The sequence below is a fragment of the Sorex araneus genome, chromosome 7, assembly GCF_027595985.1.
Source record: "Sorex araneus isolate mSorAra2 chromosome 7, mSorAra2.pri, whole genome shotgun sequence".
NCBI lineage: Eukaryota > Metazoa > Chordata > Mammalia > Eulipotyphla > Soricidae > Sorex > Sorex araneus.
Genome location: NC_073308.1, coordinates 14384338 through 14401581, shown reverse-complemented (window position 1 = coordinate 14401581; position 17244 = coordinate 14384338). Strand labels below are relative to the sequence as shown.

The window sequence follows — 17244 nt, the reverse complement described above, 5'->3', positions numbered from 1 at the left end:
CGCCAGCAGGCCCAAGCAGGTCATCAGCATCTCTGTCAGGGGCAAGAGTCTGTATGTGGCCCAGCCAGGCTCGGTGCTACTCGGAGATTTTTTGTTGAGCAGAAATCTTACTTGCTGGGAGCTGGGCAGTCCCGGGAATTGGCTCCAGAACCCTAAATCTGTTTCTGATGCAGCTGTACCCAAAGAAGCTGATCACTCTCTGCAGCTTTTGAAAGTACAGGTTTGTGTTCTCAGACCTGGGGCCCAGGGAAATCACCACTGGCCATACTAACCAAGAGCTAGAGGAAAGGACTCCAAGTCACTCCCTCCTCCAAACCAAAGTGATGTCGCCAGGCCCAGGGAGATGCCTCAGAGTCCGCCTGGAGGCGGGAGGCCCTGGGTTCAACCCCCAGCACGAAACGGGGAAAAGGCTAATGTATCCAAATAACTACTAGAGCACACTTGAGAAACTTTGGTTACCTTCCTAGAATTTGACTCTTTATCTTTTTTATTTTTTTTGCTTTTTGGGTCATACCTGGCGATGCACAGGGGTCAGTCCTGGCTCTGCACTCAGGAATTACCCCTGGCGGTGCTCAGGGGATCATCTGGGATGCTGGGAATCGAACCCAGGTAGGCTGCGTGCAAGGCAAACGCCCTACCCGCTGTACTATCGCTCCAGACTCTTTTTTTTTTGCTTTGTGGGTCACACCCAGCGCAATGCTCAGTGGTCACTCCTGGCTCTGCACTCAGGAATTACCCCTGGCCGTGCTCAGGGGACCATATGGGATGCTGGGAATCGAACCCGGGTCGGCCGCGTGCAAGGCAAACGCCCTACCTGCTGTGCTATCGCTCCAGCCCTCTTTATCTTTTAAATGGAAGATTATATTTTCTTATAAATTGAAAAAACAACAACTCTTAGAATCCAGGTGGCCCCTGTCCGGTGTTGAGACACGTTCAGGGCTGAGTTGTGGAGCAATCACTTTCAAATTCAGCCCCTGACAACACAGGACAAACTGAGCAGAACAGCCCTAGAGACAGGGAGTGATCACACACACAGTCAAGGGGATGAGTGTAGGCCAGACTGACACCCCAGATGCTATGTCTCAGTAAGTTCAAATAAGATGTACAACACGGGACTGGAGACTGAACAACAGGACAGTGGGTCAACCAGGTTCAATCCCTGGCATCCCATACACTCCTCCGTGCATTGCCAGGAGTAATTCCTGAGTGCAGAGCCAGGAGAAACCTCTGAAGCAAAGCAAAGCTACATAACCCTAACTCAAGCACCACTACTAGCCTTCATCAGAGTGCGTGACACGGTGCTCACCTGGAGAAGCCTTCAGCCCCGTCATATTAAACACGTAGATGTTGTCATCGGTGCAGTTGGCAAACAGAGTGGAGCCTGTGGAGTCCAGAACCAAGCTCGAGTACCCTGAAATGAGCAAGCCATGCGCAGGGTTGCTGAGAGCAGGGTGCAGCAGTAGAGGTCGACTAGGTTTCCCAGCCCCCATCTCCCCAGAGATGCAAACCGCCCGCCAGGCTTCACTCAGTGCTGCGTCTCTGCCGAGCTGCCCCAGACACACTCAGAGCTCGCCAGACCTCTGTATGTATGATGGCTATTCGGACTGACGGACACCCTGGTCCACTCACCCAGTTTCCGCGTGCTGCTGCCCGGGTACAAGAAACACTTGGCCGCGATGGGCTCCTGGCGGTAAGCTGTGTAATTCTTCCGCAGGTCCCATATTTTGATCACGCTAGAAACAAAGGCGAGGAGCTGTTTGGCATCTTGCTTCACCAGCCACGTGACTGGGAGACAAATCGCCAATTCCTGCAGCCCTCCCGTGAGGCAGCAGGGAGCCCCTGGGGCCCAACCCACCTCCTGCTGTCTCTACACTCAGGCCTGCGGGCCTCAGAGCGGAAGCAGATGGGAGCTGACCCAGGGACGGGTCACCTCGCCCAATTCCAGCAAGAGGAAAAGGAAGGTGAAGGCGGGGTACTGATAGTCACGGGTTATTGTTTTCAGGGAAGAGGCTTCCCATGCCCGCGCTGCTCTCCATGCACACCAGACATCACACGTCTGCTTGCCCTCTCCCCCAGCTCCGTAACCAAGTCTAAACAAACTTTGCTGGAAAAGGAAAAAGCATTTCTCCCACTTATCAGGATGCTATCTCCATCCTCTCTCCCCAGCCACTCACAGCAGCACAGCCTCCAGCCTCCAGAGGAGCCTGGGGTATGCCCGGGAACTTGGTTCCGAGAGCCAGGCCAGTATTTCAGAAGGTGGAATACTTGAAAGGAAGGGTGTCTGGGAAGACACGGCTGTCTCACACATACAGCTGACAGGCTCCCCCTGGGATGGATGCACCAACCAGGACCTGGATTATCTGTGACTATCCTGACCAGGGAATCCTGGGAGAGCTGCAGCTGCTCTCGGCTGGATGCGAGTGCCCAGCACACACCTTCGACTGTCTCAGGCCTAAGGACCTCCTCTTACTTCAGGAAAGATGCCATCCAAAGGAACACTCACCCATCCACGGCACCTGCAGAGACTAACGTGTTCTCATCTTGAAAAAGAACCACAGTCACACTCTGCTGGAAGTCCTAACAGGAGACAGGGAAAAAACAGGAAGATCTTTTTTTGCTTGTTTTGGGGTCACGCCCAGCGTTGCTCAGGGTTTACTCCTGGCTTTGCACTCAGGAATCATCTTGGCTGTGCTCCAGGACCATATGGGATGCCGGGGACTGAGCCTGGGTTGGCCATGTGCAAGGCAAGAACCCTCCCTGCTCTCCTCTCTCCAGCCCCAGGAACGCCTGGCTTGGGTTTCTTATTCTCTACCAAGATAACAATGTGCACTGGCTGTTACCCAAACTGCAAGTTCAACCAAGCCTTCGCCCTCCCTTAAACTAAATTAAAATTGTGGGGCCAAAAGCAATCCTAGCACCGAACCGGCCCACCACCAGATTTTGCTTAGCTCAGCCTCCAGCACTGCTTTGCGACAGCCCTACTAAGAATAACTTGTTTACCCCTAGCTTCCTCATTGTTATCAACAACAGAAAACATACAATCTACTGATGCCATTCTGACAGGTCTGACTGTTGGGGGTAAAACTCCAACTAATGATAATGAGTTTTCTGACAAAAACTCAATGTTATCAAAGCAATGAGAGAGTTAATTGAAAATCATCTGCCACACAGGCAGAGGGGGAGGGAGGTCTCTGGGGTTCTTGGTGGTGGAACATGTGTACTGGTGAAGGGATGGGTGTTTGATCATTTGATGATTGAAACTTGATCCTGAAAGCCCTGTAACTGTTCTCACGGTGTCTCAATTAAAAAGTATAAAAACAAACAAACAAGCAAACAAAAAAAAACGAGGGTTCTCTGTTCTTCATCTACAGCTCCTGTGTTCTGCCTGACAAATTCCCTACAGTCAGATTCGATCCTACTGTTAAAATCTGTGCCCGCACACACTTCTTTAGGTATTTACCACAGAAGGAGCAAGTCCTTTAGAATTCTGTTTCTTCTTAGGTTTGGATGGAGTTTGCTTGTCGCCAGTATTGTGAGCACCACTGATTTGATTTACTTGCCTATAAAATCCATCTGAAAGATATTCCAAGGAAAGGGATTGAGGCATGGTAAATATGACTTCTGTGCACAGCCTCCAAAAGAGACATTCCTTAGATCAGTGAACTCAGCAAAGTCACAGAGCTCCGGCACTCTTTTGCAGTGTGGAGAGCAAACAGATACTTACACATGACCCCAATTTTGCATAATGGCTTTATTGGGGGCAAAGTAAACCCTCAAATATTCAATTCTATCTGAATATCACAAAACTTTGAATTAAAAGACAAATGCATTTATTGGTTATTAATCACACATATTAAGCACTTCAGACCCAGTAAGAAAGTGGGGCATGGCATCACAGCCCCCCCCCAACCAGGCCCCAGGAACAGCGTCTCACTGTGCCCTCTAGTGGTCTCAGAAGCAACCAACAACAGATTACCCTGTAGAATAGGGAAGCGATCCCCCACCGGGTTCACCCACACAGAACATGAGACCACATCACCTTTTTTATTGCATCTTGTGTCCCAGACCATGATGTTGCCGTCTCGTCCACCGGTACAGAACACAGCTGTGGGAAGGAAACAGTGACCGACAAGTGATCATCAAACCCAGAGCACGGTTCAAGCCTACCGATTATCTGTGACATGCTAGGTACTATCACTGATGCTGGAGCTGAAGAAAGTCTTGGTTCAATAACAAATAAGAAAATAATGAAGATGTGCAAAAAAGGGCGCCAGGGCACCAGATGCTTGTGTTAAACAAAGATCCGTCAGAGTAAAGCCTGGCTAAGTCATCCTGAAACCACACAAAGTGCTAATAAAGAAATCCAGCAGAGTTAGGGAAAAATAGTAATTGATAACATTCGAAGTCTAACCCAGTGCATACCAAGTCAGACTGTCAGACACAGTAAGCGCTTCCTAGCCAGCCCTCCCATCAGTCAGCCCTACAGGGAGAGGGCAACTGGCTGTGCCGACACTACAATGGCCACCAGAGTCGGCATGTGTCTACACGAACACTGGACCCGATATATGCTGATTGGGAAAGGGGCCTTTTCAGGGATTCAAAGACAAGGGAGCTGCAGAATGGGAGTCCAGCTCCAGCTCATGTTTATTGAGTTTTATTTTTTTGGAGCTCGAGTGACCTGGGCCACACCGACAGTGTTCAGGGCTCACTCCTGGTGGGGCCAAGAATCCGATCGGAGGGGCTGGAGTGACAGCACAGTGGGTAGGGTGTTTGCTTTGCATGCGGCCAACCCGGGTTCGATTCCCAGCATCCCATATGGTCCCCTGAGCACCGCCAGGAGTGATTCCTGAGTGCACGAACCAGAAGTAACCCCTATGCATTGCTGGGTGTAACCCAATAAAGCAACAAAGAAAGAATCCGATCGGAGTTGGCTATGTGAAACTTTCCTCACGTTCTCTGGCCCAGCTGCTCTGTGCAGGGAAAGGAGAACAGCTAACAGCTCAGATCTGCTGGAACGGACTACTGGCCCTTGGTGGCAGCCTGAGTCGGAGCTCACAGTCCCCCCTTTTAGAAGAGAAGCACCAGCACCTTCTCCCTTTGGGGGTGACAGAACAAAGCAGTCCACATGGGGAATCAAACCCTAAATTATTAGACATGCAAAGAGCCCAATGACCAGTCATTCTCAAAAGGACAAAGAAGATCACCTTGAAACAAGATACCTGATTTATCGTATAAGGTTATAAATCAGATATATAAATGAGTGAAGTAGAGACACAGAATTGGGGCAGAGAGACAGTTCAATGGGTTGGCCAACACGCTGTGCACCCCACAGTCCCCTGATCAACACTGGACTGGCCCAAGCCCCACCCGCTCCCTCAATATAGCATTTAATAGGCAACATAAACAGGCAAAATCTTAGCGTTGAAACACTTCCTGGAGGAATAAAATCCATGGTATAGGCTGCAGAGCAGAAAAGAGCAGGGGACAAGGCTAGTGGAATGAAGACATCGCTGTGTGACTGGTCAGTCTGTGGGGAGGGGAGGCCTGCGTGGAGCACGGCCATAGGAGAGTGTCTGTGCAGGGCAGGCGAAGCTGGAGACAAAAAGCAATGAGCATCGACACAGGGCAGACAGGGTACTACTGCTCGAGGCTCTGGGTCCTTGACAGGATATTCTAGACGCAGGCATGAGCACTCAACAGAACAAGTAAGGTGCCAGTCACTGGAACATTCTCTTGCTGAACTTACTCCCAAATATAAGAGAAAAACCTGAAAGGTCTCAAGGATTCCTGGTACTATTCCCCAAGGGCTAGGAGCGACTCAGATGACAGAGACTGGCAAGTGTGACTGCAGGGAAAGAGGTGCTGAGTCTGACAGCACATCGGGGGCTACATGGGCCTGACTCAACTCAAGGACAGCAAAAAACCCAAAGGAAAGTGGGTCTGGTGTAGGTATCCGGGGGGATATAGACTGAACGGAAAAGAAAGTCAAAACAAATCCTGGGTCTTGCTGCAGACAAATCCTCAAGCTTAAGAATTGAGAATTTACAGAAGCAGCCATGAACCGCTGGGAGTGGAGCAACAGATTCCAAGGGAAAAAATGATGTTGAATTTTATAAAATGCTGTGCCGGATAGCCCAAGTAAAGATCTGAAAAGCCTCGCCCTTTTGAAGACTGGCTTCCTAATAGACCATAATAACTTCAGGAAGATAACCGAGATTGAAGAAGTTGACAGCTTTTGCTCCCCCATGAGAAAACTCATGGAGAGGACGGGGCAGGATGTGGGGGGAGAGGCATAGCCTGCAAGGCTGGGGGACAGAAGGAGCAGGAGAGAGACAGTGTGTTGCTCACTGCCCAGAGCCTAGACTGGAGAACAGGACTGAGGAAGGAGCTGAAGGACAGTCTGTTGGAGAGAGCAAACATTTGTGATGCTTTTCTTTGTTGATGCTTCTCCTTGAAGGAGCCCAGGAAGGTACAAACAATCGTTCAGAAGCAGAGAAGACCAAACAGGAGCCGGGCTTCTCAGTACGGCTGCAGGAATGCCCCACATGAGCAGGAGGAAAGCTCATCTGTAGCATACCAGCTGGACCCTCTGGTCTGAGGGCACCAGTGGCCAATCCAAATCAGAGCACCATGGACTCCTGGGGGTCGGGAAAAATAACACCAGCCCAATTTTGAATTCAGTGCTCAGTGCTTCTCTGACTATTGTGTTAAAGGCTCAACATACAGAGTTTTTTTTTTTTTTTTTTTTTTTGCTTTTTTGGGTCACACCTGGCGATGCACAGGAGTTACTCCTGGCTCTGCACTCAGGAATTACCCCTGGCCATGCTCAGGGGACCATATGGGATGCTGGGATTTGAACCCGGGTTGGCCGCGTGCAAGGCAAACGCCCTACCCGCTGTGCTATCTCTCCAGCCCCCATACAGAGTTTTAATAAAAGAGGCCAAATGATCTGATGTTTCCCCTTAGCTAATAACCTTTTAATCTAATACCTTAGATTAGGCAAGGGGGGATGGGTTTGTTTTGGGGCCGCACTGGCCTGGTGGGGCTTGGAGGACCATATGGGGTGCCAGGGACAAACCCAGGTTGGCTGTGTGCAAGGCAAACACCCTCCCTGCTGAAATATTTGGCCCTAGGCCAATCACGATGGTCTTTACAGAGAGTGAAAACCCAGGGTTGTAGCACTCCAGAGCAGAGGACAGCAGATGTGGAGGTAAGGCAGAAAGCAGGGCTGCTCTGCCACCTGGGACACCACAAAATGGGGGCCAGGGCCAGGAGTGCAGCCCAGCAAACAACCATGGTGTGGGCCTTGGCTGAGCGCACCCTCCCCTCCCCCACTGTAAGTATCATGGCCAGGTATGTGCCAGCCCCACCCCAATCCCAAAAGAAACAAAAGAGGGGAATGACCCAGAAACATCATGCAGACTGAGAAACTATGGCAGTGATTCCTCAAGGGCCCAGCTTCAACACTGGTGCAGTAGATTTTAAACTGAGATCAAACCATCCCACAGACTGAGTGAGACTCAGGTTTGATCCCCTGCACTCTGCCATAAGTTTGTAAATCCTAAGTACCACCAGGTGTGGTCCGGCCCTCACTAAAAACAAACAAACAAACAACAACAAAACCCCACAGAGCACAAAGAAACCAAAACACTGGGGCTGAGTGACAGTACAGTGCAGGGAGCTGCCCTTGCATGAGTTCGATCCCCTGCACCCCATATGGTTTCCCAAGCCCCACCAAGAGGGATCCTGAACAGAGAGTCAGGAGTGAACCCTGAAAGCCGCTGTGGAGGGCGGGCTCTGCACTTAGGCCCTGAGCGACTCCCTTCTCCCTACCAAGCACTTGGCATGGAATGGAGGCCACTTTTACCTGATTCGGGAACTAAAACCAGACATTTCTTTGAGATAAAATGTTTATCTATTAGTAAAAAAAATCAGTAAGAAGACAAGCAGAAACAGAGCTCAGACAAGCCGTGAAGGCCCCACATCTGTATATGATCACTCTGCAAATCCTCCCCTCTACAACAGCGATTTGAACAAACGGTCAATTGTGAGCAAAAACACTGCGAGCACATGGGGAACTGGGCCACCAAAAGCGATTACATTGTACCTTTGTAGGTGGAGAACTCGCTTAAGCTTATCAGGCCAAGTCCATGTCACAAGTAGAACATAGAGCTGAAATAACGTTGTACAAGTAGCTACCGAGTGCGCAATACAGGCTTCAGACTTCAAAGCTGAACAGACCTACTCTGCCTGCATTTGTGAAAGTACAGAAAATTTATCTGGAGATGCTTAACTTTCAGGGACAAACTGCAGCTAATGCTCCTATGACGGGGCTAAAATCCAACTTAATATCAGGGAGGTTCTGTGCTCAGATCTATTCCCCCTCAAGCTCAAACCCATGGGATCCTAGGTTTGAGCCCTGACAATCGCAGGGCCTCCCAGAAACCAGTGGGGCACGGGCAGAGTATGCTGTCGCCTCTGGTTCCCAGAGCCAAGGGAAGACAGGACTGGACAGACCTACCTTTCTCAGACTTCGAAAAGGCAACTGACTTGAGGCTGCACTGGTGGCCTTTGCACGTGCCCATCAGCTCGCCGGCTCGTACGTCCCAGAACTTTGCTGTCTGGTCACCTGCGGCAGTGACCTTTGAAAGCAAGAAGCCCGCCGTCAGAGGGTGACTCAACACCAGCACACACCCAGGGAACAGGAAAAGAAAAGTCACCTACAAGTTTAAACTCTCCGGGAACCCAGGCAAGATCAAAGACAGCATTCCAGTGTGCCATCCACTCTAAACAAAGAAAACAGTGCATGAGAAGCCCAGCCCTGAACCGTGGCAGACCATTAACACAGTTTAAATGCCCCAAGAAATGCAGTGAGCAGATCAGAGATCAGCAGGAGATGGTCCAGGCTCAGACGCCAGACACTCCCTTTGCTGCCACAAGAGGGGAGCTATGGTGGAGCCCCACCTGTTCGTTCTGTTGATGAATATTTTCTCTAAAAATGGAATCTTCTCTTAAACATTCTCCAGATCAAAAATTGCAGTGACTAAAGAGATGGTACAGCTGGCCTTGCCTGTGGCCGGCCCCCAGCATGGAGTCTAGAACCACACCAGGCGTGGCCCACTGCCACTACTCTCCGACATGAGGGATCCTTGGAATGGAGTTTCAGGCAGCCCTAGACCCTGCACGCCTGGCCCCCCACTCCCCACAAGCCTCACTCCAGCCGACTTCTGTTCACCCCATCTCCTGACTCTATCTACATTCTCCTGCTCTCTGGCTCTGTTAGTGTCTCTCCCTCTGCCAACTGCACCTGCCTTACAGCCTGAGTCAGTGTGCCTAGGTATGGCCCAAACACCTGTCCCTGCCAGGCTGAGGTCTGCAACCACCCACAAACAAAACAGACTCAAGACCCAGTGAGCGCAATACAGCTGAGGAGAAGGGGCAGGAGTAAGAAACTAAACCCAGCCCTCACAGAGTCCTGCCATCTTACTCCAAGGGAATTTTCTCTTTTGACACGTGGACACCTGGGGCATTGTTTTACTACATGATTTATCATCTTTGATGCCCCTCCCCCAAAACCCCCAAAATATGTGGTATTTCAACTATCCTTAGTTTAGTTGCCAACTAAGGCTTATTCAGGTCAGTGGTACTTTGGTCCCTGCACAGGAGATGGTCCATCTGCATCTCCAACCATAATTAAGCCTGAGACTTAATAATGAGAAGAACAAATCATTTCAAAGCTTCAAGACTCTTCTTGGCCTGTAGGCAAAGGCAAGGACACGGAACTGATAGCAAGGCTTTTGTTTTGGTTCCAAAATGGACTCGGAGTCGAGAATATCTTCACATAATTTCCTTGAGGTAATTGAAGTAAAATGCATTTAAAGTGAAATATGCCCACCTAGGCTTACCTTTGATACACTTCTTTCTACTGGATTGTGATTCTGTGTTATATAATCGGACGAAACCTTCCTCATTGGCAACTGCTAGTATATGCTCCATATTGGGGGCTAAATAAAAGTGCAGAGGAAATAAATTTAAAACTGATTTAAAGGATGACATAAATGATACAATTGAAATTCCCTGAAAACTGCTATCTACGAAAAGAGCACCTGATGAGGAAGTGAAAAGTTATTCACAGACTGCATAAAGAGAGCCACAATTGGGGCTGGAGTGATAGCACAGCGGGTAGGGCGTTTGCCTTGCATGCAGCCGACCCGGGTTTGATTCCCAACATCCCATATGGTCCCCTGAGCACGGCCAGGGGTAATTCCTGAGTGCAGAGCCAGGTGTGACCCCTGAGCATCGCTGGGTGTGACCCAAAAAGAAAAAAAGAGAGCCACAATAGCTATATCAACAAACAGCTTTAATACACTAAAACAATCATTTCTGAACAATGCCTTATTTAGAGGAGGACTGAACCCAGGGACATCCTTAGAGAAGAGCAGAGCTCCACTGGCCAGTGATAGAGATCAAAATGATAGAGATCAACTGAAGGCCTATAAGCCTTAAATTCAGTTTGGAGCTTTTTATCTGTCCCCTCTGAAACAGTAATGTGGGACAAGTACCCTCCACTGCTGCTATTCAAATGTTCCCTGAGGCACCGGAGAGTAATTAGCTCACAAGGGGAAACTTCTGTACAATAAGGCCTTCAACAAGGCTGCATCTTTACAATCTCCCCTTCAAAGGTTTTCAAGGCACTATATATGTAACAAACCATTGATAATGAGTCATAATCATCTTGAGAGGAAATATACAAAAATTTTGCCTAGAGATGAAGTAAAGTCTCTTTTGTAAAACAGGAGAAAGCAATCTTAGAAAAGCCCAGACCCTCCGTCTAACTGAGGCACCCTGGGAAGGGATGGCCCAGCACCCCGCTGTGGTGGGGACATACTGTTTCCACTGCAGCCGCCAGACAGACTCTCACCTGAAGAGAAGGTGCATCCGAAAGGGGGCACGGGGACGCCCGTCTCACCGTACGATGTGTGCTCGTCATGGCAGCTGCACTGGTAGCCGACCAGCAGGGACTGCAGCGGGTATTGTGAAGGCCAGCCTGCAATGATACCAAGACCATCCCTTCCGGAACTGTGATCTCAACAATCAATGCGTGTGCTAAGGTGAGGGGGCAGAAAAATCTGAATCATAATAAGCTGATGGTTTATCATCAGTGAATGTCTGGTTTGTGCACTTATTTCAGATACCCCAGGTCACATAAAAATGTCCTAGAACACGTTTCGGTGACCTTGCTCTGGAATACTGGCAGCAAGAAATGAAGACACCCCAATATCTGAGGGGACAGCGCTGGGCTTACTTCTTAGATGGATCTGCCGCTAGTTCATTTAAGACCATTGCTGTGCCTTAGAGCTTTCTTAGGTGGCCAAGAGAGTGAACCTGGCCCTGTGCCTGGCATCAGCTGAAGTGGTGCCTTGGGTGTGGTTCCTCAATCAAGCCCTTTCCCACTCTCTCTCCCAAAAGACAACCATAAAAGCATTAGTAGCACTGTAGTCCTGTTGCTCATCGATTTGCTCCAGCGGGCACAGTAATATCTCCATTGTGAGACTTGCTGTTACTGTTTTTGGCATATTGAATACGCCACGGGTAGCTTGCCAGGCTCTCCTGTGTAGGCGGGATACTCTTGGTATCCCGGGCTGTCTGAGAGGGAGGAATCGAACCCGGGTTGACCGCTTGCAAGGCAAAAGCCCTACCTGCTGTGCTACCTCTCCAGTCCATTAGTACTACAATGGCTATGGATACTTTTCCATTGCAATTTTGTTTCCAGAGCACCTATGAAAGCGACTATGGACTCTTACTACCCAAATCACATGAAACCCATGGCCAAGGGAAGTCAAGGGTCCAGGATGGTAGGCAGTGACCTTCCAGTGGATCACAGGCCCAGGTGCCCTTGTGCAGGGCAGCCTCTTCAGGCAAGAAACCAAACCCAAGCAGTGAGATGAGTGTCACAGAACGTCCTTGTATGCTCAGGGTGCACACATACGTGATCTGCCCTGAGGGGCCAAAAGTGTCACTCCCATCTGCTAAACTCCGCAAACATATGCTATGCGGCCAACATATTTTAAGCACAGAAGAGGAAAAAGTCACTTGATTTGGGTCCCGAGACCCAAATGCTTATTTAGCATAGATGACAACCATACATTTAAACTATCTGAATAAAGAGCTACTGTCATACAACCATCTTTCACACAACCACTCCAATGCCACACCCTCTACCAGGGGCTGGTTCCCGCCACCACTGTTTCAATGTCCCCCCTCTCCAAGCTTTCTACTGAAGACTCACATTTGATCTTTTTGAATTAAACCTTTGATTTGGGGAAATGTGGGGGTGGGGGAGGCGCATGTTTATGAGAAAAAGGGCTTCTCCAGAACAGAGAATGCTAAGAATAACTACAAAAGTCAAAGAAAGGAAGGAATAACATCCCCGAGAAGGAGGTGTGCACTCAAGATTCACCTGCCTCCCATTATACTTTCTTTCTCTCACTCTTATTTTGGACCACATCTTGCGATGCTCAAGGCTACTCTTGGCTCTGTGCTCACAAATTGCTCCTGGTGGTACTCAGGGGACCATATGCGGTGTTGAGAATCAAACCTGGGTCAACAGTGTGTAAGGCAAATGCCCTACCTGATATACTATCTCCCCTCACCCCAAGATTACTTTTAATTTGTATCAGAAACATAATTTGGAGAAGATAGCTTAGTCTGACATAATCTGGCAAATAGGCTTCAGTAGTTCAGAGACAACCTGAAGGAATCAGCATAAAGTTGGGGAAGGAGTCAAGGACCGTGTCCGACTGTGGGTACTGGGGAGAAGACGCCATTAAGGTGTGTGGAGAAAGTCCAGTGATTACATGGCAGAGATCACAATAGCCACAGAGTAAAGAAACAAAAGCCTTTGTTCAAACCACACATCTGTGATTTTAAAGCCTTAAACCAGGTCTGGAGTGACAGTACAATGGACAGGGAGTTGGCTTTGCACAGGGCTGGCCAGGGTTCAATCCCCTCCAGCCAAGCACCGTGGGTGGGTGTGACCTCCTAAAACAAACAAAACCCCCCAGCAAAGTGTGAAAGCAACACTTGAAACCCAAAAGGTCAAAGTTAGAACTGGGTAAATCTGAAGGTTTACTTGAGAAACTAGATTCTTTAATAAGACAAAATTCACCTCTCCACCCTGCCCTGCCTGTTGGGGGCTCAGGAACACACATGAACACCAGCAGTCAGAGCAGCCCTGGATCCCCACTGTGCTGGCCCTGCTGGCCCAACAGGTACAGCGAGGATGCCCCCAACCAAACCTTACCTGCAAGGTGCAAGGGGAGTCCTGGAGTCTCCCGTGGGGATTCCCCAGCACCTCAGGTGAGTAACCGGAGAACCAGTACCCAGGTACTCGGCTTCCAGATGTACGGTAGCCATTTCTGTCCCCTACACGGGTCTAGGTAGACCCGGCCCTCACTGCCCCTCTCCCTCCAGTGAGGCATTTACTCCCCCACTTCAATCTCTCCCCCTGCATTTGTGCCTCAGGAGGAGCGGAGTATGGGATTTGACAGTGAGGCCAGGGTGAGGAGGGGGAGCTGCCGCCCAGACTGGGGCAGAGGGAAAGGAATGTCCTCATCTGATGTAATCCCACTTCCTGCTTCTGGAGCCAGGCTTGCTGAGGGTACTCAAGGAGCCCCTTTTGTTCTCCAGGCTGGACCAGAATTCTCAAGCCCCTGTCAGCAAGCTTAATAAAGCTGCTTCCCAAGAAGGTCCTGGTGCCCACCTTAGCCTGTAGCAGGGCCTTCCTGTCTTCATTTTTTGCCTTTTGGGTCACACCTGGCAATGCTCAGGGGTTACTCCTGGCTCTGCACTCCGGAATTACTCCTGGCAGTGCTCGGGGGACCATATGGGATGCCCTACCCGCTGTGCTATTGCTCCAGCCCCCTTCCTGTCATTTTGACCCAAAAGATATAAAACTTCTGGATGCCTAACAGAAGACACGGAGAATTCTTATAAGTGCACAATAAATGTCTGCACCCAGTTCGGTGAGGTCTACTACTAACAAAAGTTTTACTTCTTGCTCAATGATCAAGTCACAGTCATCCCGCTGTTCATCAATTTGCTCGAGCAGGCACCAGTAACGTCTCCATTGTGATCAAAATTAGTAATCAATATTATTCTGATCAATTGCAATGATTCAATCAGAAGGAATGCAAAACATCTATTCTTGGAAAGGAGCACGCAGATTGATCACTATAAGGGCTTTCTCTCAGGATGAATTGTCAGACTGTAAGCTGCTGCAATTGTTGGTGCTTCACGAAAAATACCGTGGTCATCAAAAAATGCCGCGCCTGCCAGTAATTTATACTCGAATACCTTTTAAAGCTCGCTGCAGGCCAACGTCCACATTCGCAGCCGGCCACGGGTTCCCAGGCCTCTGCACGCTCCAAGGCCATCACTAAAACTTTTTCAAGTCCGACTCCGAGCGATCCCGCGTCCGTTCCGGAAACGTCGGGGCCGGGAGGGGACTAGCTGCTGCGGGCAGTACCGCGGCGCGGGCAGCAGGGCCGGGCCGGGGAGACCTCCCGCCGCCCCCCAGAGGCCCGCGGGGGAAGGCGGGCGCGAGGCCACTCCCGGCGCAGGCCTCGGCGCGGACAGGCCCGGCCTCCTCGGGGCGGAAACCCCGCGAGGGGCAGGCGGGCGCGACCCCCGCCGCCCGCTTTGTTCCCCGGGCCCCCGCCCCCGCCCGCACGCGGCCTCCGGCCTGGCGGGCGCACCGAGCCCGCGCCGCAGCCCCCGCTCCCGGCCACGCGTGGCGGCGTGTGGCGCTCCGGCCCGCCCGCCCCGCCGCCCCCCGCCCGCGCGCGGCCTCGGCTCCCGGGCCCGCGGCGGTTGGGGCCGTTACTCACCGCCCCTCGGGCCGCCCAGCCGGGGCTGGCGGAGCACCGAGCTGAAGAGCATCTGCGCCCGGGTCCAGGCCGCGGGAGGAGAAGGCGCGCGAAAGTCGCGGGTCCTGCGGGCCGCACCGCTCACCGCGCTCGCCCCCGGCCGCCGCCGCCCCGACTCCCGCCACCGCGAGCCCCGGCCGCCAAACTCCCCGCCAAAGTGACGTCACGGTCGCCGATTGGCTCCCGCCGCGCCGCGCGCGCCGAGGCCCCGCCCCCCGCCCGGCCGCGGGAGCCCGCGCCACCCAGGCCCCGACAGCGCGTGCGCAGGCACGGCCGCCGTGGCGCCGACGACCGGCCCGGGCGCTTCGGCGCATGCGCGGCACATGCGAAGGGAAAACCCGCGAGAAGGAGGGCGAGAAGATGGTGGCTGGGGGGCCGAGTTGGCGATCTGAGTAGGCTTGTTCAGTGGCCGACTCCCGGGATCATGGCGTCGAGCTCCACTAAGTCTTTCCTGGCAGATGCCGGCTACGGCGAGCAGGAGCTGGATGCCAACTCGGCCCTGATGGAGCTGGACAAAGGTAGTGGGAGGGGCGCGCGGCGGAGCAGCCCCGGGGCGGGCGCCTGGGCGCGGCGGGGCGCATGTGCGAGGGGCGGGGCCGGGGGCGGGCGGATGTCCGGGGGCGGGGCCAGGGCCTGTGCCGGGGCCTCGTCCTCGTCGGAAGTTGAAGCGGAATCGACACGTCTCTGTCTCGCTGCGACCTGCTCGGCCTCGAGTTTTGGAGGCGGGCGGATTTCCCCTTTTTCCAGACAGTTCCCTCAGTCGCTGACGAGCGTGGCGGGGCCTCGTGATTCGTCCCACGCGGTGGAGGGTCTTGGCCCACCGGCGTGTTCCGCCGAGATGTGTGCCCCGTGGCGGGCGGCGGGCCCGACACGTGGGCACGGCCTGGTCTGGGCACGGCCACCCGCGAGCCAGGGCTGCCAGGCATGTGCGGGCCGTGAACAGGTCCGCAGGTTTCGGCAGAACCTGGTTTTAGTCTTTCGGGGATTTTGGTTGTAGCGAGCAAATCTCAGCCACCAGTAGCAGATTATAGCGAAAGCATATTTCTTTAAAATATAGTTTGTAGCTTATTTATTTTAGGGTTTTGAAGGCACAACGGGTGATACACGCGGCTGACTTCTGGCCTGGTGCTCAGGGGTGACCCCTGGCGGTGCTGGGGGATCCTGTGTTGGACCCGGTTGGGAGCACGCAAAACCCTCACCTTTCCTGCTGTCCTGTCACTCCTGCCCGAGTTTAGTATTTTAGGCCTGGTGTTTTAGCCTTTGCCTAATGAGAGCTGCTGGCCACAAGCTCCAGGTGTCCTCCAGTTCCCACCCACACCCGAGTTTTCCAGGTGCCCAGAAGGGAGTTGTTGCATAAACCTTTTCTTTATTTGGTTTTGGGGTCACACTGCGGGATGCTCAGGGCTTACTCCTGGCTCTATACTGAGGGATTACTCCTGGCGGTGCTGTGGGCACCATATGGGATGCCAGAGATTGAATCCGGGTCGGCCCTGTGCAAGGCAAAGCCCTACTCACTGTACTATTGCTCCAGCCCCAGCTCAAATATTTTCATAGGGTTTCTTTCCCCAAATCCTCGAGGTCAAACTCTGTACTTCATCATAGAAGTGAAGCAAAACTGCCCCAGGTCTGCCCTAGAAAAACTTTTCTTCATTCAGATGGGCAGTGCAGACCATAAGCAAACTCGGGATGGAGAACGTGTGCTGATAGGTAGGGACACTTCCAGAGAATAGTGAGGAGGTGGGGGTGGGCTCCGTCATACACAGCCCGGCATCTGCCGGTTGGCCTGGCGATAAGGCAATGATAAGGCAGTGGAGATGGAAAGATAGCCATGGCCAGTTCCTAGAGGGCATTAGCTGCTGAAAAGATGGACTCTAGGAGTTGAGATATAGGACTTGCCTTGCTCTCTACAGACCTGGTTCCACCCCTGGCACCTGTGGTCTCTGGGCACTGCCTGGTGTGGTCCATATCCCCCTGCTTTGGGCCTCTGGGGCCACACCCAGCAGAACTGACACAGCCTCTAGAACTGTACCCCTGATCCCCTGATGCCTGGGACCCGACAGAGTTGGCTGTGGATCAGGCACACACCTTAAGTTCTCTCACTCTTTTTCTTTTTACTTTTTTGGCTTTTGGACCACACACAGCAGATGCTCAGGGGTACTCCTGGCCCTGCACTCACAAATTACTTCTGGCAGTACACAGGGACCGCATGGGATGCTGACAATGGAATCCAGGTTGGCTGCGTGCAGGATCAGCACCTTACTTGCTGTGCTATCTCTCAGCCCTTCTATTTTATTTTTAATGAGATAGACTTTAAGGT

At 51.9% G+C, this 17244-nt stretch overlaps 2 protein-coding genes across 4 annotated transcripts in view; one reads left to right on the top strand and one right to left on the bottom strand.

Moving 5' to 3' along the window:
- The window catches only part of DTL (denticleless E3 ubiquitin protein ligase homolog), a 29021-nt gene extending 13873 nt beyond the window's left edge, over window positions 1–15148 (bottom strand). The window contains exons 1-10 of one of the 2 annotated variants that reach the window (XM_055144390.1): window positions 14889–15148; window positions 10922–11047; window positions 9906–10004; window positions 8725–8786; window positions 8522–8642; window positions 4040–4105; window positions 3461–3573; window positions 2504–2577; window positions 1630–1733; window positions 1307–1411 (exon numbers count right to left, since the gene is read on the bottom strand). In XM_055144390.1, coding sequence (XP_055000365.1) covers window positions 1307–1411; window positions 1630–1733; window positions 2504–2577; window positions 3461–3573; window positions 4040–4105; window positions 8522–8642; window positions 8725–8786; window positions 9906–10004; window positions 10922–11047; window positions 14889–14940 — 922 coding nt within the window. In that variant the 5' untranslated portion in view covers window positions 14941–15148. Of the gene's footprint in view, window positions 1–1306; window positions 1412–1629; window positions 1734–2503; window positions 2578–3460; window positions 3574–4039; window positions 4106–8521; window positions 8643–8724; window positions 8787–9905; window positions 10005–10921; window positions 11048–14355; window positions 14727–14888 lie in introns of those variants that run through there. The other variant, XM_055144391.1, reaches the window with a different exon arrangement.
- Window positions 15149–15224: 76 nt separating this feature from the next.
- Window positions 15225–17244, top strand: part of INTS7 (integrator complex subunit 7) — a 30864-nt gene continuing 28844 nt past the window's right edge. The window contains exon 1 of one of the 2 annotated variants that reach the window (XR_008631028.1): window positions 15225–15445. Coding sequence is in view for 1 of the 2 variants with exons in the window: in XM_004612997.2 (XP_004613054.1) it covers window positions 15352–15445 (94 nt within the window). In the remaining variant the exon portion in view is untranslated. The remainder of the gene's footprint in view (window positions 15446–17244) is intronic. The other variant, XM_004612997.2, reaches the window with a different exon arrangement.